This window comes from Psittacula echo, assembly GCF_963264785.1.
Source record: "Psittacula echo genome assembly, chromosome: 4".
NCBI lineage: Eukaryota > Metazoa > Chordata > Aves > Psittaciformes > Psittacidae > Psittacula > Psittacula echo.
Window position 1 is genome coordinate 70492986 of NC_137738.1, and position 21416 is coordinate 70514401.

Genomic DNA, 21416 nt, shown 5'->3' on the forward strand with positions numbered 1-21416 from the left:
CGCAGGATAAGCCAAGTAAGGAGTAGAGACGAGATACGTTCGTAAAGGGGTTTGTTGGGATCCTTGATGGGGGAGAGTAAATAAACAAGCAAATAGCCATACGTGGTGTTTTGTCTTGCTTCTCTAAGGTTCTTTTAACTTTTATTTGGTCTGTATTGCATATTGTATTGTTTATAATAGTTAACAAGTGTTTGCCAATTTTATTGGGGTTGAAACTTGCTTTCAAACATAAATGATGCATCCCCCATGAGCATTTAAACAGGGAGCAGTGTTTTTCTTGGATCTTGTTTTTGTTTAAGTCATTTTGTTCTTTCTTTCAAATTTAGCTTTCAAAGGTTTTGGATCTGCCACCAGAAAATTTAATAAAGTCCATATCTGCAGTTCCTGTCTCCAAAAAACGGTAGTGTTTACATTTTATCTTACAATGTTATGTTTTATTGTTGTGTTTATTATTGCAAGAGCTTAACAGGACATAGGGGAAAGAAATTCAGAAAAAAACCAAACCTAAGCTAATATGCCAATCCAAATAGAAAAAGATAAATTAGATCTAATAAACTAGCTGTATTTTTTCAAGCAAGCAAGCTTGAAATAAATACAGTTGCTGAAATATGGGCAGTCCTTGAATGGCAAATGTTTCAGCATTAATGATCTGAATGTGAAACTGCTTAGAACCAATGTAAAGTTACAAGGTTTTTTTTTTCAGTCTCCTGCTTGAGAGTTTTAATGATGATAGCAAATAAATTGCATTTATGCACTAGCGTAACTTGTTTATTCTGAGATGATGTTCTCATCATATCTACTTTCTGTTTGTATTGGAGCAGAGGTAATATTTGGCCTTCTATCTCAGCTTTCCAAACATAGTGAACTTTCAGGTCTCTGTGTCTGGCAAGTAGGCTTGGTTCAACAGCGTTTTTTGGTATGTTCTTTTGTTTTTCAGGCATGTTGCTGACTTCCAGCTTTCCATTGCTTCTGTAACAGAAGACAGTTCTAGTGAGAGCATAGCACAAGACCTTCATCTTCAAGCTCAGAAGCTAGCTGAAAGGGTATGCTAATGTATTCAAATCATATATTTATGCAATAATGAACTTACAGGTGTTTACAGGCATCATATGTAAATAGTCTTCTTTCTCCAAAACATCTGTTTGGGTCAAAGTAGTTGAATAGCACCTATTGTAACTGTACACAGAATCTTCACAAGGAATTTGAGAAGTGGTTTCAGTTAAACTTCTTGTGAAATTATTGGTTTCAAACAGTTTGAGAGTAAATAATACTGTTGAAGTCAGGAAGGTATCTAAAGGGTATGCTGTGGTCTATAATGTTGCCCAATGCTTGAGAAGGAAATTGAGTATGCAGTGGCTTAGAAAACTGAAGACTGCAAAATCCAGCACTAGAATGGCAGCGGATAAATATAGCCCCTGTCTGTGGGACAAACAGGCCAGACTTTCAAATCCCAGATTACACAACCAAAAGTTCTAAAACAACTTAGAGATGATCTAGAGCCATAAAATAATTCAGTTTGGAACAGACCTCAGAAAGTTATCTGTTCCCATCTTCTCTTTAGTGAAGGTTGTTGAGGATTTTCGGATGAGGTTGCTGAGGGCTTTTGGAATCCTATCAGGTGTTGAAAGCTTCCAGGGGTTTGACATCTTCCCTAGACAATCTGTTCCAATGACTGTTACCATATGGTCACATTGGTTTTCCCTGTGTCTACTCTGTCACTTTAAAACTGGCTGTTGTTCCCAGTGTTTAGAAAGTTGCAATTTGTCTCTCCTTTATTGTTTGCAGCTCATTAAATAGATCTGGGACGTTTAGCCCTACACCTTTACATGGAAGAGCAATTGTAACAGTAAAGAAGAACATGAGTATAAGCCTATTTGTGATTGGTTCAAACCAATAAATAACATTTAATGTAGTGGATTAAATTAGTTTTTATAGTGGATTGAATTACAGTTTTCCAGTTTACCAGTTTTCATGCCATTTGTTTTGCTTTGTTCCTTTAGCTAAAATGTGATGCTGTAGTGAGTGAAATCAGTACTGGTCCAGGAACAGTGAACTTCACGATAAACAGGGAATTATTAGCAAAGGTGAGTACTGTATTTCAGGTGCATTAAACTTAAAATATATTCCTCAATATAAAACTATAGATATTTACTGTTGTTTTAGAAAGGTATTTTCTATATAAGACTGTCTTGTAAGTTCTCAAGGATCCCTTAGATATCTTGTTATATAGGTCTAGGATTTGGAATGAGGCTTATGAAAGTTTATACTTATGAGAAAACAGTATGTCTGCCATTCACTGATAATCATTTAATGATAATCCATTTAAGTTTTTCATTAGCTATTTATAATCAATCTATCTTGATAAGAACATAACAGCTGCCTATTCCACTGCAAGAGTAGTTTCAGTGGTAAATTTATTCATGGATTTTACAAGGTGCTTTATCTTGTAGGAATTCTAGACAGTTTATTGATTCAAGCAAAACTGTGTGTCTGGCCTAGTGGAGTTTTGCTGGAAAAAGTGTGGAATTAGGACACGTAATTTTGCATTATGTCACTGAGGAGAGAGTAGGATATGAGACCTAGCTGTAACTTTCACTGGTAAGAATAGATCTATGGGTAGATATGATGATTTATGTGTATGTCTAGCTTACCTTCTTTGGTTCAGTAATAAGAACAGAGTTGAAGTTTTTTCTACATGTGCTAATGCTATTCCTATTCCTATTATTTTTTTATTTTTTTTAATGTTCAGTATCTATAAGTAGAAGAATTTTAAAGCTTGGATTTTCACCAAAAACTCTGCCTATAATTTCTCCAACTTTTTTTGCTGATCAGATGCAGCTTTCAAAAGATAGGGACATTTCCATCTGCACAGGTGATCTTGCTTGCTTGGCAGATCAGCCATCTAGTTGCTATTGTGAATAAAGGCTCTGGGATCAGTCTCTTGCATGATTGGGAAACGCTTTTCCTGATAAAGCTTTCTGTTGTTGAAAAATATTTTCTAGATTTAAATGATGATTTTTCAATCTTCCTTGTGGTTTAGACTGTGCTGCAGCAGGTGTTGAAAGATGGCTCAGAGTATGGAGTAAAAAGTGAACTTTTCTCTACAGTGCCTAGACAAAAAGCAGTAATTGAGTTCAGGTAAGGACATGTGATGAGTTCTTTGAGGAAACTGCCTTGTCTGCTGATTGATTTTCATTGCTGTAATGTATGATGCCTATGAAATGAAACCATATTTACAGTGTTATATTCAGCTGTATTTGATACAAGTAGAATATAACTTATATTTAGGAAATCGAGGCTTTTTCCTAGAACACTTTTTTGGTATTTGAAGAGTTCATGTCTCACAGTGTCCTGCACTAAGAATATTCTCATTAAGTGCATAATAGCACTTAGTTTTTCAGTCGATTCCCTTTATTTTGTTATCAAGAAACATGACCTGAATTCTCAGCCACTAACCCATTTCTTTTTTCCCCTTAATACATTCCACCCTGGCTTGGGAAAGCAGCCAGGCATTTGTCCATTTGTCTTGCTAAATCTTCTCAGTTGCTGGCCCCAAAATTACTGTCTAGTGCAGTTTTGTTTACAGTCGCCTGCTCATGGAATGAAAAATGGCTGACTGATCTCTTTATGCAAAAATGTTTTTGTTATACTCCCTTTGCAGATTTCCAAAGTCACAGAAAGTGATCACTTTTTAATTTGGAGGATGGATTTCCATAGCTGAGCTTCCATTTTAGTATCTGGGACAAAAAATTGTGGGTACAGTTGTGGGGTGTTTTTTCTTTGGGATGGAGGCGTTGTTGGTAGAAGATCATGTGATTTTTTAGTTACTGGTTCTTGTACACAATATAATACACAGTACCTGTCCTGATATTAGGTATATCCCTAATAAAGGTGTGGGGAGAATGACCCATATGTCCAAAACATGGAAAAAGTGAGAAGGTAGTGTAAGTCCTTTGTTGCTAGTATAGTTAGGGTTTGGGGGGTTCTTTTGTTATGGGGTTATTTGTGGGTTTTTTTCCCTACAACACTGATTCTTAACTGATACTGGAGGAAAAGCTGGTAGGATAGGTAAATTTGCTATGTAAAGCAGAAGTTAATTAGAGAATTTTAAGGGAAAATTGAAAACGGTGGTTTTATTTCAGTTCTTCTGTTATATGCAGGAGTTGAATTTGACTTGGCTATCTGGCAGTCTTGTGCTTCAAACTAACATTATTTATGAAAATCTATTACAGCTCCCCTAATATTGCCAAAAAGTTTCACATAGGACATTTGCGATCCACAATAATAGGTAGGTATGCATCTAACTGCCTCCTGAAGAGGCTTCTTTGTTTTCCTGTTCCATTTGATGGGGAACACTTCTAACCTTTCATTCTTCTAGTGGAGTGGCTATGTCAGGCTTGAGTTGCTAATTAAAAACCTTTTGCTCATTATGCAGTGAAGAAAAGAGCATAGTGTGGTGCTGGCAGATTTATTAAGTCACACGTAATACAGTTTTATGACTGTGAACATTAAACGAAGTGATTTAAAATTATTCTACAAAGATGCCTGGGGCAGTTTTCATTGAGGTGTTATGACAGTCCTTTGAATTTTGAATTTCCAATTTGCACTGGACTGCAGAGCACTCAGATAGTTATGTCTTGGTGGCTGTCTTGTAAAAAGCTTGCTTTTATATTTTGATTACTTTATGCCAGTGTTACTAACACAGTTGCTGTAATTTGTAATGGAGTAATTAATAAGTTTATGGTGTGCTACTCTAATGGCATATAGAGAACATTGTTTCTTCCTCCTTTCCCTCTCTCACGATAAAAACTAGTAGGTTGGGTTATTATTGTCGTGGTTTAAGCCCAGGCCGTAAATCAGAACCACGCAGTCTACTTCCCCCCCCCCCCCACTCCCCAGAGGGATGGGGAGGAGAATCGAAAGAATGTAACTCCCACGGGTTGAGATAAGAACAGTCCAGTAACTCAGGTATAACACAAATCACTACTGCTGCCACCAATAATAATAATGATAAGAGAAATAACAAGGGAAGAAAATATGATACCGCTCGCCGGAAAAGAGCCCGACCAAAAAAAGGACGTGCCCTTCCGGGTAGCTCCCAGTTACATCCCCGGGCATGACGTGCTGTGGTATGGAATACCTCTTTGGCTAGTTTGGGTCAGGCGTCCTGTCCCTGCTTCCTCCCGGCCCCTCCTCCTCCCTGGCAGAGCATGAGACTCACAAAGTCCTTGGTCAGTCTAAACATCAGTGTTATCAGCTCTGTTCCGAGGCTGAAAGTCAAAAACACAGTGCTGCAACAGCTACTAAGAAGGAGAAAAACTGACTGCTACTGCTGAACCCAGGACAGTATCCACCCCTTATTCCATACCATTCACGTCATGCTCAGATCCCACATTTTCCATATACCCTCACTCTCATTTCAGTGCACCGTTATCTTAGTGCACGGACCAATTCCTATAAAGCTACTGAGTCCTTTCGGTTCATGATGTTGGGCTCCATCTCTTGTAACAGTCTTTCAGAGCAGGAGAAGCTGTGTGCAGTGTTGGATCGTTGTCTGCTGATGCTGATCATTCCTTTACTGTAGAACTCATCCGGTTCTATCAAAGTTCATTCTCTGTTGGGATGATGGTCGGAGGGAAGTCAGGGCCAGTCGCTGGTGCCCTGCAGACTTCTAGTTGATGGCTATAGCAGGCAACAGCGTACAATTGAGTTCATTGTCTGTTTTCCCCTAAAATCAAATCCCCTTGAGGTACGCATCGGACTTCCCCATCTTCCTGCATTACCCACCAAGTATATCCAGGTCCCTGAGCAAAAGCAATCCCACGAGTGGGTTTGCCTTTACCTGAAGCAGGAATAACCCAGACTGTCTTCCCCAGCAAATTCTTCATGTGCACCACAGGAACTTTGTCCCCCTCTACAATATGTAAAAGTTCTGACTGGTCTGGGCCAGCCCTGTTGGCAGATCCTCTGGTGTTGACCAACCAGGTGGCCTTTGGTAAGTGTGTATCCCAATGCTTGAAAGTTCCCCCACCCATTGCTCTCAGTGTAGTTTTTAACAGCCCATTATACCGTTCGATTTTCCCAGAGGCTGGTGCATGGTAGGGGATGTGACATACCCACTCAATGCCATGCTCTTTGGCCCAAGTGTCTATAAGGTTATTCCGGAAATGAGTCCCATTGTCTGATTCAGTTCTTTCTGGGGTGCCATGTCGCCACAAAATCTGGTTCTCAAGGCCCAGGATAGTGTTCCTGGCAGTGGCATGGAGCACAGCGTATGTTTCCAGCCATCCGGTGGTTGCTTCCACCATGGTAAGCACATGGCGCTTGCCGTGGCGGGTTGGTGGGAGTGTGATATAATCAATCTGCCAGGCCTCCCCATATTTGTACTTCAGCCATCGTCCTCCATACCAAAGAGGCTTTAACCGTTTGGCTTGTTTAATTGCAGCACATGTTTCACACTCATGAATAACCTGGGCAATAGTGTCCATTGTTAAGTCCACCCCTCGATCACGGGCCCATCTGTATGTTGCATCTCTGCCCTGATGGCCTGAAGTGTCATGGGCCCACCGAGCCAAAAATAATTCACCTTTATGTTGCCAATCTAAGTCCATCTGAGCCACTTCAATCTTAGCAGCTTTATCCACCTGTTGGTTGTTCTGGTGTTCCTCAGTGGCCCGACTCTTGGGTACATGGGCGTCTACATGGCGTACCTTCACCACCAGGTTCTGCACCCGGGCAGCGATATCTTGCCACAGTGCAGCAGCCCAGATGGGTTTACCTCTGCATTGCCAATTGCTCTGCTTCCATTGCTGCAACCACCCCCACAGGGCATTTGCCACCATCCATGAGTCAGTATAGAGATAAAGTACTGGCCACTTTTCTCGTTCAGCAATGTCCAGGGCCAGCTGGATGGCTTTCACCTCGGCAAACTGACTCGATTCACCCTCCCCTTCAGCAGTTTCTGCAACTTGTCGTTGAGGACTCCATACAGCTGCCTTCCATCTCCGATGCTTTCCCACAATACGGCAGGACCCATCAGTAAACAAGGCATACTGCTTTTCACTTTCTGACAGTTTATTATATGGTGGGGCCTCTTCAGCACGCATCACCTCCTCCTCTGGTGACATTCCAAAATCTTTGCCCTCTGGCCAGTCCATGATGACTTCTAGAATGCCTGGACGACTGGGATTTCCTATTCGAGCTCGTTGTGTAATTAGTGCAGCCCATTTACTCCATGTCGCATCGGTTGCATGATGTGTAGAGGAGACCCTGCCTTTGAACATCCAGCCCAGAACGGGCAACCGGGGTGCCAGGAGGAGCTGTGCTTCAGTGCCAATCACCTCCGAAGCAGCTCGAACCCCTTCATAGGCTGCCAGTATCTCTTTCTCAGTTGGGGTATAGCTAGCCTCAGATCCTTTGTATCCCCGACTCCAAAAGCCGAGGGGTCGACCTCGAGTCTCCCCTGGAGCTTTCTGCCAGAGGCTCCAGGTAGGACCATTCTCCCCGGCTGCGGTGTACAGTACATTTTTTACATCTGGCCCGTTCCGGACTGGTCCAAGGGCTACTGCATGAACTATCTCACGTTTAATTTGCTCAAAGGCTTGTTGTTGCTCAGGGCCCCATTTAAAATCATTCTTCTTCCGGGTCACATGATAGAGAGGGCTTACAATCGAACTGTAATTTGGGATGTGCATTCTCCAGAACCCCACAGCACCCAAGAAAGCTTGTGTTTCTTTCTTATTAGTTGGTGGAGACATTGCTGTTATTTTGTTGATCACATCTGTAGGGATCTGGCGACGTCCATCTTGCCATTTTATTCCCAAAAACTGAATCTCCTGTGCAGGTCCCTTGACCTTACTCCGTTTTATGGCAAAACCAGCTTTCAGCAGGATTTGGATTATTTCCCTCCCTTTCTCAAAGACTTCTTCCACTGTATCACCCCACACAATAATGTCATCAATGTACTGCAGGTGTTCTGGAGCTTGCCCCTGTTCCAGTGCATTCTGGATCAGTCCATGGCAAATGGTAGGGCTGTGTTTCCACCCCTGGGGCAGTCGGTTCCAAGTGTACTGGACGCCCCTCCAAGTAAAAGCAAACTGTGGCCTACACTCTGCTGCCAAAGGAATTGAGAAGAATGCATTGGCAATATCAATCGTGGCATACCACTTGGCTGCCTTTGACTCCAGTTCATACTGAAGGTCTAGCATGTCCGGTACAGCAGCACTCAATGGTGGTGTGACTTCATTCAGGCCACGATAGTCTACTGTTAGTCTCCACTCTCCGTTAGACTTTCGCACTGGCCATATGGGGCTATTAAAGGGTGAGCGGGTCCTGCTGATCACTCCCTGACTCTCCAGACTACGGATCAGCTTATGGATGGGAATCAGGGAGTCTCGATTGGTGCGATATTGCCGCCGGTGCACTGTTGCGGTCGCGATTGGCACTTGTTGTTCTTCGACCTTCAGCAACCCCACAACAGAAGGATCCTCTGAGAGACCAGGCAAGGTGGACAGCTGCTCATTTTCCTCAGTCTCCAAAGCAGCAATACCAAAAGCCCGTCGGTACCCTTTTGGGTCTTTGAAGTACCCTCTCCTGAGGTAATCTATGCCGAGGATGCATGGAGCCTCTGGACCAGTCACAATGGGGTGCTTTTGCCATTTCCTTCCAGTCAGGCTGATCTCAGCCTCCAGTACAGTCAACTCGTGGGATCCTCCTGTCACTCCAGAGATATAGATGGGTTCCACCCCTTGACAGCTTGACGGCATCAGGGTACACTGTGCACCGGTATCTACGAGAGCTTTATACTTCTGTGGGACTGATGTGCCAGGCCATCTGACCCACACAGTCCAGTAAATCCGATTATCCCCTACCTCCACCTGGCTGGAGGCAGGGTCCCTCTAACAGTCATCACAACGTTGGACACCTAAGTTGTATTGAAAGGGATTATTCTTCGTTATCATAGGAGCTGGAGTAAAATCAGCTCTTCCACTCTATCTGGGAACCTGCTCACCAGAGACTGAAGCCGCAGCTCTCATGGGATGATTAGTCTTGACCCTTGTTCCTATTTTCAATTCATGCACCCGTTCCTCCAAAGCTGAAGTAGGTTTTCCATCCCACTTCGTCATGTCTTCTCCATGATCCCGCAGGTAAAACCATAGGGTGGCCCATGGTGTTTGCCTTCTATATCTTCTGTCTCGAACAATAGGACGTCTTTTGTTAACAGCTGAGACGTGTGTTGGTACACGTGAGGAGCTGGATAAATCAGATAGATCGTCCCTCAATTGTTTGACATCCTGGGACAGTTTTTCCACAGCTGAGATGATGGAAGGGGTGAGATTGTCTTCGAACTCTCGGAGTTTATGAATCATTTCATCCACTGTTGGTGTTACTATGTCACCCCAGGTTACTGTTGCCAATGAATGGGCATATGATGAGGGTGCATTCCGTGTAAGTTTTTGCCACATGGGTCGTGTACATTCGACTTCATCTGGGTCTATGGGTATATCTCCGTTATTCGGTTTGATGTGATAAATCATCTCTACGATGGCTGATTCCCTCAGAGACTGGATGCCTTTGTCTAAAGTAGTCCACTTGGCCGAACGACTCGTAACATCGTCCTTGTATGGAAATCTTTCTTTCACAGCTGCCAAGAGCCGATTCCAAAGACTGAGGGACTTTTTCTCTCTTGCAATTGCTTTGTCAATTCCCCCTTCTCTAGCAAGTGATCCCAGCTGCTTGGCTTCCGTACCTCCTAGTTCGTGACCATCGGCCCCATTGTCCCAGCATCGGAGCAACCAGATGATGATGTGCTCCCCTGGTTGACGGGTAAAATCTTTTCGCATATTCCGTAGCTCGGTTGAGGTCCGAGGTCGAGAAGTCACCTCTTCTTCTTCTTCGTCATGTGATGATGACTCCTGACCAGATGCTGTCCTGAGTGGTGAATACATTGTTTCTTCATCTTGCTTCACCCTTCTTGCCTCTTTTTTGCTTTTTCTCTTGCTTATGGGGGCAATCGATATTGGTACGAATTGGTCCTCTGGTTTAGCTGCAGTCATCACTGTGGTTTGAGTAGCAACAGTACTTGTCGCTGGGGGTGGTGTAGCTGCTGTATTTGGAGCTGGGGTAGCTGCACTGTCTGTTGCAGTCGAAGTTTGAGTAGTGGCTGTACTTGTCGCTGGGGGTGGTGTAGCTGCTGTGCTCGGAGCTGGAGAAGCTGCGCTGTCTGTTGCTTCGCCCTCAGATCCAGGGACATTTCTTTCCTTTTGAAGGTGCTGGATAGTGTTGAACGAGGCCCAGTAAGCATAGGCCAAGCCCCAGCACGTTGACATGATTTGTCCCTCTCTGGTATGACCAGGATGACAGCACACCTCATTTAAGTGTTTTACTAATTCTTCTGGATTTTGCAGTTGTTCGGTGGTGAAATTCCAAAACACTGGAGAGGCCCACTGACCTAGATACTTGCCCATACTATCCCACACACCCTGCCACTCATGGCTGTCCAGCCTCGGGGAAAATCTCTCGGTCCCCCTATTTTGTCGTCTAACCCCAGACAAGACCCAAACCCGACTCTGCTTAACTCTTGAGATCAGACGTAATGGTTGTGAACAAAACACACTCTGTATGCGTGCCAACATGGTGACCCCCATCACAATCAGCAAACAGGTCTCAACAATATTAAAAGGCCACTCAAAAATTTCAAAACTCTCAAACGATGCTGTAAACGGTCTGGGAGGGGCACTGGGAGGGTAAAAGAATGTCTCCTTCATAGGTTGACCACCCAGGAAGGAGAAAAAAGATGTATAGTTGCTAAGCATTTGTATTATATACCTCCCAAAGTATAAAGGTGGTGACCACACTGGGAACACAAGCCAGATCAGTTTCATGATCAATCCTTCTATTGTATTACAAGTCATTGCCACAAAATACAACGAGACAACAACCTTAGCCCAAGCCCCACACTTGAAAAACACCAACACAGCAAATACCGGCTCTAAGTAACCTACGGCATATTGAGACTGTGAGATCAAAAACAACAACTTTGAGAGCCAATAAATCAGCATTGTGACGAGTGACTATTAATCCAAAACACTGAATGCTTATCACAAATACTATTAGACACACTCCGGTCAGATCTGTCGTTATCTCAACCCTTCATGCCCCACGTTGGGCGCCAAAAAGAACTGTCGTGGTTTAAGCCCAGGCCGTAAATCAGAACCACGCAGTCTACTTCCCCCCCCCACACACTCCCCAGAGGGATGGGGAGGAGAATCGAAAGAATGTAACTCCCACGGGTTGAGATAAGAACAGTCCAGTAACTCAGGTATAACACAAATCACTACTGCTGCCACCAATAATAATAATGATAAGAGAAATAACAAGGGAAGAAAATATGATACCGCTCGCCGGAAAAGAGCCCGACCAAAAAAAGGACGTGCCCTTCCGGGTAGCTCCCAGTTACATCCCTGGGCATGACGTGCTGTGGTATGGAATACCTCTTTGGCTAGTTTGGGTCAGGTGTCCTGTCCCTGCTTCCTCCCGGCCCCTCCTCCTCCCTGGCAGAGCATGAGACTCACAAAGTCCTTGGTCAGTCTAAACATCAGTGTTATCAGCTCTGTTCCGAGGCTGAAAGTCAAAAACACAGTGCTGCAACAGCTACTAAGAAGGAGAAAAACTGACTGCTACTGCTGAACCCAGGACACAGCTAATAATGTGTTAGGTTTTAATTATATTTAATGTATAATGTATAGTTATTAATTAAATTAAGTTAATAATTCAGCCTCTTCATGGACTGATAGGTGAGTGAAATTACATATTTTGGGCTTTTTGTGTTCCATTCTGGACCCTTCTCTATAGGAAAAAACCCTCTACTTTCAAAAATAGTTCTGTAGATCAATACTGTTGTTCAGTCCAATAGTAAGAGGATGAATTGGCTATAGAGAATGGAATTGAAAGTAATTTCAAGCTACACTATGATGTTATAATAGCAGCAGCAGCAGAGAAAGCTTTCTGCATTCTTTTATATCAGTATTGTAATTAAAGGTACCCTTGAAGAACAGGAAAATAGAGAAAGGGATATAGGTATTTCTTCTTTGTAATTCTATGGTTGTAGCTAATCTTGGGAGAAAGGTGAAGGGGTTTTTTTTTCTAATAACAGAATCAAGATTACATGCTTATGTGATATGGTAAGTTTGGAGCATACCAGACACCCAGTGTGTTAAGTGCAGAGCTCAGTACTGTCCAGCAGTATTTAGAGATTCAGGACTTGATGTTCTCTACTTACTGTCACAGTTAACAGCAGTTGTTGAATTTTGAATACTCGCTTAACTTCCTGGTATGAGGTTACCTGACTGTGATGGGAGTTATGTATACTCGCCAATTATATACTTGTGAGAGTACCAGACGACTTTAAAAAGTGGTTTTTATATTCATATACTTTTCAGTATGTGCATGCACATACATGTGTATGTTTTTATCACTGTTGTATGAGACACTTTATGGCACCTTTCAAATGCTCAGCCTTTCTTTTCCTGCTCAGAATACTACTGCTTTTAGTTGCAAGTAGTTCATCCAATTGCTTTTCCTCTTGCTTTTGAATACAGATCATACAAAACCAGAAAACTGTTTTGTTGGAATGAGAGACTACCTGCAACTGAATACCACCAATTTTGTCTCCTTACTAGGGAATTTTATAGCAAATCTCAAAGTTGCACTGGGACATGAAGTAATCAGAATGAATTACCTTGGTGACTGGGGCATGCAGTTCGGTATGTTTTAATACCTGTTTTCCTGTTCTCTTTTCTACTGTATATTGTGGTCTAGATTTCCAGCCTTGGTTTTTGCAGGTCCATTGAATTCACTCTGGGCTCATATAGAGTAATATTGTGTTTCCTTGCACGTACTGTAGAGTTAATCTCCTTAAAGTAGGAACAGAATAATCCAGACTGATTCATCAGCAGAGTGACCTATACTGCTGTACAAGAAATAACAGGAGGAAATTTGCCCTCTGTCCCTCAGTAGCTCCTCTCTCAGATTACATATATGTAATTTGGGGGTTATTTTTAAAGGGCAGTATAAATATTTTCTGAGTGTGCTGGTTAGACGTTTGGAACTCTCACAGCTCAGCAGACTTCTGTTGCTGCCTCCAGACAAAATGTGTACATATTACCATAGCTGTAGCCTGTCTGCTGTGATACTGTCTTGTTCAGATTTTGCATGTGGAAGAGCTGTAGAAAAGTAAGCTTGCTAACTTACTTATGCCACACCTCTACACACAACAATAGAATAATTGGAACAAAATGTATGGTTTATATTAGGTTGTCTTTGTGTTTGTATGTTTTCTTTATCTGTTTTTCTTTGTTGTTGTTCCCTCTAGAAACTACTTCATTATTCATAGAGCATAATTACCTCCCACAGCAACTGTATTTTGGCAGGTTGAGGCCTGGGGAGTTTGTATCTTTAAAGATACACCAACACTTCCCCCAGGATATTCAGTTTCCCTTTAAAATGTAGCAATAGGTGGATAGGTGGAGAATACGCAAGTGAATAGGCCCTAGAAGACTATCGATCTTGCATGCATATGCATTTGCATGCACACGGATACACACTCCCACCTCTTCTGAAATGTCCATCAAATAAGTGAGGACTGAAAAATCCTCTCGTGTGCAGCCTAATATAGCTTGATATTTATTGCCTGGCCAGAGATCATTTATGTCTGACTGTTGGATCTCTAAATACTCCTCATATATGACAGTTGATTAATCCCTAGAATTTGCAACTTTATTGATTTCTGTTGTTAATCTTGCATTTTGAACTGATCCACAATCTCCTCTCCTTTTCCAATATGCCCCCAAAAGCTGTTTTTGACATATCTGTAGGCATTAAAAAAAGGCTGTTGTGCCCACTTCCTCGTTTTTGAAAGCTGGGACACCTGTGAACACTATAAAACTCCCCCACATCTTTTGCAGTAGGTTCCAAAAACAGTGTCTGTGTGTTTATTTTTAAATAGCAAACACAAAGTGCAGTATATACTAAATGGCCACTTTAGCTCATTCCAGCCCAGTTTCACTGTTACTGCTGTTTATGGGGATATTAATGAATCCATTTTATGGGCAGAGCTGGGTTAAAAATTTAGCATAAATACCCTACATCTACCCTATTTATGTATTCAGGTTTGTCAGCATAGATAACCTAACTGAAATATATTCAGTTCCACCTATTCTCCTTCAAGAGTAAATTCCTTGGGTTTAGACAGTAGAGAATAACATTCTTATGACTGTGAGAGCAGCAACAGAGTATTTTTTCCTTTGTTAATTTATTTCCTCCACAACTCATCCTTTCCAATTCTGTTTCTGATCAAGCAGTAGTTTTTAGCAGAGCTTTGCTTCACTTAGGATTTGTTTCATAGGAATTGAATGCAGAATGAGTTCTTCTAAAATTCAATAAATTTCATCATTGCATATTTCATTCATTTTTGCCCTTGGGACATGATTTTATGGTTATGCTGTTGTATAACGAATGTGGCAATGACAATTAAGCAATGAAATGCAGTGTGGTTAAAGGGCTTTTCAGCTGACCTCATTTATTCTATCTTTGAAAAGTTGTACTCCTAAAATCTGAATATCAGGAATTTCATGTATTTTCATACAAAGTTTCCTGAAGGTATAAAGATCACAATGCCTGCTATTTACATGTGTACCTGTTGTGCAGCACACAACTGTTAGAATAATGCTTTTGACATAGTAGTTCCAAGTGTTTCTTTCACAATGGGTGTTCTTTGTTTGGGCTGGCTCAGCTCACATACATGACAGGTTTTACAACGAATAATACAGTCATGCTTCACAAAATTGTAGCATAGCATTATTGTTATAATGGTCCTTTCCCAGAAGCAGTGCTATAATTAATGATCTGTCAGCACTTCTATTACAACTATTGTCAAAGACTTTAAAATGTAGTAATTGAAAACATATTTTGCTGAAACATGGCAGAGAAGTCCTCAACCTTTAGGAAGTTTTGGGGCAGGTTTCTTAAGGTAACGAATCTTATGCAATCGTGCTATCTGTCCATCTGTCTTCCTGTCACTCGCTCCTAATAGATGTTGAACCCATTGGCCAACTTCAGCCAGATCTGACAAAGAAAAATGTCTCAGAGAACAAATTTCTTCTGGTATTGTGACAGTTGGCAGCTGAGTAGGGGTAGAAATACAATGTAATGCCTTCTGGGAGAGAAAGTTAACTTCTGTGTTTAGCCTGCCGGCTAACCAGTCAGCACATCTAAGTCGGAATCAGTCCCAACACATGCTGCATCTTGCCAATAATTGGCAAGTATAATGAGAGCTGGGGATGGTATGGGGAAGACAGGAACGTGTGGAAGGATGTGTTTGGGTAGAATAAAAACTGTCAGGCTTGGTAGGTGCTGGAGTGTGAAACCAGCACTAAGAAGTGGAATGTGTAGGTATGCTAATATCCAAGAGAGATCATTAGGAAATCAAGCTCTCATTGCTCATAGAACAAGCTGTCCTTAAAGAAACTCCCTTTAAATAGGATTAGACTAATCTTATTTGCTAAACCCTAACATGTTTTTCTTACTCAAGTCTGACACGGCTCCTACTGCACTCAGTGTTTTCAAGAGGGAAGCTCTTGAGACAGTGCTGCTTGTTTAGTTGCAGTGGTTTTCAAAGCATACCTATTCCTCAGATGCTGTTTTCACATCAGTCCTGGTCCTTGTCAGCTCAAAGGAATGAGCTGCTTAAAAGCAGCCTCAGATAATCTTAGGAGGCTGGAGGGTTAATATTGCTAGATTATTGAAGAAGTTAATGAGCTCTTTGGGTTTAGATTATGATTTGGGTTTGTTGCTCTTTCAGATGGCTTTCAGAAAGTGCTGAAGCCAAATTGGATATGTGAAAACAGCTGCATATTCTCGGCATTCAGCAAAAAGTTCCCTTGAAAATACTGTATGTGTGGTATGTGGAATACCATATTGTGTCCCAGTATTGTCCTTGAAATGATAATACTGTTAAGGGAGGAAGCAAAGCAAGGAGTTTTGAGCATGTTCTGCTACTGGACAGTTGCCACTGTATTGCTTCTCACTTATTTACTGTGTAAAACATAGTTTTCTCTGCAAGTCCAGAAACATTAATTCCATTTATGAGGAATTGAAAAATCAACATAGTATTTCTTACTAGTTTCTAGCTATTATAGTTTCAGGGGTTTATCATGCAGTGGAAAAAAGGTTATGCTTTTGATTTGTTGTGGGGTTTTTTGCTGGGTTTTTTTTGTTGTTTTTTTTCTAGCATACACCATCATATTGTTCAAAAAAGGCATTTGTTGTATTATGTACAGTGTTAGGACTAGACTCGAACAAAACAATACTCTGGGCTGTTGTCTAACTCTGTATTTAATTGTTATTCAAGGCTTATTGGGTGTTGGTTTCCAGTGCTTTGGCAACAAAGAAAAGCTAAAATCCAGTCCTTTGCAGCATCTTTTTGAGGTAAGTTCAACTAGGCATTTCAGAGGATGCTCCATTTAACTTGGTTGTCAGTTTTGTATAGAGTGCTCTGCAGGGTCATGATGAGACTCATGTTGGATTTGAACAACCTTACTTGAAGGACCAGTGCTAGCCTGGGCCATGGCAGGAGAGAGTTTTCACTCGGCCATGGCAGGAGAGATAGGGTTCATTAGGCTGAAAAATACCTCCCATAAAGGAGGTAATCATATGGGTACTTAGATTGCATTGATTGCTGCTACTACCAGCTGGCTTGACTGCTATCAGCTGTCTTAACTGGCCGTAGGGGACCACGGAGTTCACTGAGATGACTGCAGTGGATATGGAGTCTCAAATCAGGTGCTGTAGTATGTGGTTACCAAAGTTGCATGTATGGTGTAAAAATCCTCTTCTTGTTAGTGTTTTTAGAATACATAATACTCAATTTCCATTGTTCAGTACACAATTCACTGTCATTGGGCAAAAGGATCTTTGAAGCATTTTGTATCTAATATGGAGCCTTAGCTGGAGAAGAGATTGTCATTCCAGAGTACTGTGCTGGCTCTGCAGAATGCTGTTCTTTCTTCTATCAGTGTGAAAGAGCCAGAAGGATTAGGAGGTGCAGTTTCTGCTGACAAGCATTCAGAGAATGCCTTCCAGCTGTAGGGAGGACTGTTTCATCGCAGGAAGTTGCCGTTTTGGTTGCCCACCATGCCCACCAGCATATATTTCTCAAATATTCCTAACTGTTCAGCTGCATTCCTATTTTGTATAAAAAACCAAGACGTTTCAAAGTGCTGGTTTTTTTCTGCTTTTGTGTGAAATTAATGCTTCCTGTAGTTCATTTGAAAAGAAAATTTCCACACTTTTCATATAAATAAATGTATAGGCAAATGTACCTTTTCAGACATCTTTGCTCCTTTTATTTTGGTTGAGCCAGATGCAAACATGCCTTTTGTGTTATTTTTGCTTTATAACAGCAAAGATTAGAGGCAGGGGGGTGTTAGAACATACGAAGCTACTGAGAAAGGGTTAAATTTCCCCTCTAGATTTCTTTCTTGTGGCAGAACTAAGCAAACGTTAATCTTTGAGGCTTGTCAGCAGAACTGCCTCTAAATTTCTAAAAATCTTGGGGCATAAAAGGAAGGGGAAAAGTTCAAGAGTTTTGTTCTGGAAGCTTTTCCTTTTCTTTCTTTTTTTTCTTTAATATGCGGAACCCACTCAAGCGAGGTATTGTTGGCAAACTCCTTGTCTGAACATTGCAGGAGTGAAGTTTTTAGGATTATTTAGTTTTTATCAAGATTGTAAGGATTTGGGGATCAAAACTCTTACAAAGACTTAAACAGCAGTGAAGTATTTGGGTCAAAATACATGGTGTAACCACTAGTTAATTTAATTGCTTTTACACAGTCCTTTTAAAAACACTTCCATGGGCGTTCAAGATGCTGCATATGGAAAGCAAGGAATTGTTGTCTGGGTGAATATTTGGCCTTTAGATATAAAGGAGTGTATTAATGAACAGCAGAGCCCAAATTACGGTACAGAGGCAAAGTTGGCTAATACAAGAGTTTGTAATGCTTTTAGCAAACTGACAGTGCCTGCATGTGTGTCTGGCCAAATGTTGACATTCATATGCTTGATTTGATCCACTGAATGGCTGAATTTTATATCTATACACACTCTGTGTTCATGAGGTAATAGATAATTTTTAAAGCTGCTGGAAATAATTGTTGCTCATTGATTGAAGTGATTTTACTTTGGGCTGATGTATTTTTGCCTGTTTTTAAACAGTATTTTAATTAGTAAATAATTTTATTGGGTTTTAAGTGGAGCTTAAAGTCTTGTCTCACACGGTGTTATTGCACATTGTTGAAATGTGTTGGTATGGAAATCATAATGTGGACCTGCTTTGATAACATTCTTGCACATCAGACATTAGGGCAAGTACAATGCTTCACCTTGAAGGATGAAACTCGCTTACTCTCTCGATGTCTAATACATTACCGTTATTGTATCTGAAGTAGAGAAATTATAGTAGCAGGGTATATGTACATTTATGAATATGTGGTAGTATGGATATAGAGCACCGTAAGTAAGTGGCTTTTGGATCAGAACTGGGTTTCTAGCTAGGACTTTGCTGCTTCAGCTGCCATCTCACTTTTAGGTAGTGCAGTTGTTATAAATATCAACTTTGTGGTCCTCTGAGGAAAAGTCTCTAATTTAAAAACTGTGATGGTTTCCCTTTCATGCATAAATTAGTTCTTCCATGTTCTGCTGCTGCAGTTGTTTCAAGGTTATGAAGAGGACAACAGCAACAGCAATAAGGAATTTTTATGACAATATTCTTGTTTCATGATAAGCTGCACATTTTCCTATTGGAGTTTGGACTACTCATTTGTCCTTTAAATGGGAAATGTGTTGCTTTAAGATGTCTTTATTTTGACATTACAAATGTCATTTTTAAATGTATTTGTATTGTTCCTGTAGAACTTTGCATATATTTACTGGAGGAGAGGATTATACTTCTTCAACATTTTCAGTGCCATTATATTTTAGGTGTATGTGCAAATTAACAAAGAAGCAGATGATGAAAACGTGAAAAAGCTGGCTAAGGATTTCTTCAGAAAACTAGAAGAACATGATGAGCAGACGTTGTCACTTTGGAAACAATTTAGAGACTTCAGTATTGAGGAATACATCCGAATTTATAAGGTGCAAATCATCCACTGCTTTTTTTGTGTTGGTAAAATGGTCTTTTGTAATCTATTGTTCCATCAATCTACTTGACAGTGCAAAGCACCTTTTCATCCAAGAGGTTGACAAGCAGTGAACTGACTTAGGAACAGAGGCTGCTGTAATGTTGCCAATTCATTGCTTTTCCAGTGAACTTTACAGTGTTGTGGGAAAGATATTTCCCAGTATTCCAGGTTATGCCTCATTCTGTTTGGAAGCACAGTAGTTGATTTAACATCCAAACAGCCCATCACTTTAGTTGCTGACACCCTGGATACATTTTATTGAATGGAGTCCATGTAATTGGCCCTTAGACTAATTCTCCCTTCTTAGAAGCCCTGAAGCTGGGAGTATGGTGCTGAGCAACAGAGTAAATCAGTATTAGATAAATGTTGTTCAGTTTTGCTTTATCTTTGAAGTCAGCAGCAACCCACTAACCCTGTTTCCATGCAGTAAATTTTATTGGGAGATAACTGTTTTCACATTTTTGATCTAATGTTATAATGCAGAGCTGTGTATGTTGCATATTAAATCAAGTGTAAGAAATTATAGCAGCAGGAGTTTACAGTAGTAATCAGTGCATAAATTACCTGCAGGTTGAGTTGAACTAATATACAGCCATCTGTTGCATACTGTAATCTCAAGAATGAAGCCAATGTCCACTGTTTTGTGGGAGATATTTGTGCCACTGCCCACAAAATTAATCTTATGAGAATTTGGGAAACGGGAGTGAGAACACCTGTCACTGAATCCAGTTTCTTAGTATTAATACTATATAGTCTTAATCAAGAACCAACTGAATCTGTCTGAAAACAAGCGCGTGTTTTTCTTTCCCACATTCTTGCAATGAAATTCTGTAATGGGTGCCCAGTTTTAATGGGCTTAGACACTTTTCCTAACTTGCAGCTCCAAAGAACTTGTGACTTGTTTTATACCACTTCTTTCTTTTAGTATTATTCTTCACTTAAAACTGCACTTTTCCATCTCCTTCCTCTTGATATATTTGTGGAAATTGGTCATGTCTTCTTTCATCCTTGATTGTAAAGTTTAGAGAGAGAGGGCCAGCCCCTTCCTCAGTAATCCAGATAACTTGGCTGTGCTTTAATTTCTTCCCTGAAGCATATCACTGAGTTCGTGCCAAGTACTGTAAGTTAAGATCTCCTAAGTGAAAGCTCCTCGGTAATCCTAGTGGAAATCTAACCTGACAGGTTAAGGGGGTACTGGGCTGTGTATGCAGCTGCATCATGATGGTCACTCCTCATTGATCTCATGATGGCTGGCACAGCTGGATCTTTCCCAATTCCGTTCAAACTAGTGAGTATCAAGCTATTGGACTGACAGTTTTGTTGCCCTCAGTTAAGCATCTTGTCTTTTGTACTACTGTATTTCAGGCAGTTTTGACAGTTAAGGTCATCTTATCTCTCCTAGGTGTACCCTCAGCCTTCCTAGTAATGGTGATGTCTGTATGCTCAGCAATGCTTGTGAGCAGCAGCTTCTGCTTTGTAAAATGTCTGTTAGTATCCTTTTAAAATAAGAATGGATTCATGTCTAAGCAGCAACTCTACAGTCCAGTGGTTTGCCTGCAGCACAGCAAGTTAGAGACCTACCTCAGAGTTTTTGCACTAATTGCTGTATCCAGTTTATGCCTAATTTCTCATGAACATTATATCCAACACTGTTTATTCAACTGAGGGAGATTAATTCTAATGCAGAAATGGATTAAATCAAAACCCAAACATCCTTTCCTTTTTGCCAGTGAAGTGACATTTCCTGGAATAAAATTGATCTTTGCACTCTGTGTGACCTGTGACACAAACCTACATCTGACATAATTTGAAGAAATTATTAGCCTCGTTCTTAACAATGTCACCCTTCTTTGATGTTCTTGAAACTTTGCAGCGTCTAGGAGTGCACTTTGATGAATATTCTGGAGAGTCATTTTACCAGGAGAAGTCCCAGGAAGTTCTAAAGATGTTGGAGGATAAAGGACTCCTTCAGAAAACAGTGTATGAACTCGTTATTCCATTTATTGGTGTAGTTTACTTAACGTCTCAGGTGCATTTCAAATGCAATATTGACGAGTGAGGTTTGTACCTAATCTAAGGGGTAGAGTTTTCTTTAGATGGTTTTGGTAGCTGTTCTAGTGGAACACCAATAGGATTTGTGCAGTTAGTGAAAAATTAAGTTTGAATTTTCTGTGGCTA

General features: G+C 41.0%; 1 protein-coding gene across 2 annotated transcripts in view; it reads left to right on the top strand.

Moving 5' to 3' along the window:
* The window catches only part of RARS2 (arginyl-tRNA synthetase 2, mitochondrial), a gene marked incomplete at both ends in the record, with an annotated part of 37241 nt that overhangs the window by 710 nt on the left and 15115 nt on the right, over positions 1-21416 (top strand). Inside the window, 9 exons of one of the 2 annotated variants that reach the window (XM_080616787.1) lie at positions 327-400; positions 938-1043; positions 2001-2084; positions 3041-3138; positions 4233-4288; positions 12681-12764; positions 16409-16485; positions 19036-19191; positions 21112-21293. In XM_080616787.1, coding sequence (XP_080472913.1) covers positions 327-400; positions 938-1043; positions 2001-2084; positions 3041-3138; positions 4233-4288; positions 12681-12764; positions 16409-16485; positions 19036-19191; positions 21112-21293 — 917 coding nt within the window. The remainder of the gene's footprint in view (positions 1-326; positions 401-937; positions 1044-2000; positions 2085-3040; positions 3139-4232; positions 4289-12680; positions 12765-16408; positions 16486-19035; positions 19192-21111; positions 21294-21416) is intronic. The other variant, XM_080616788.1, reaches the window with a different exon arrangement.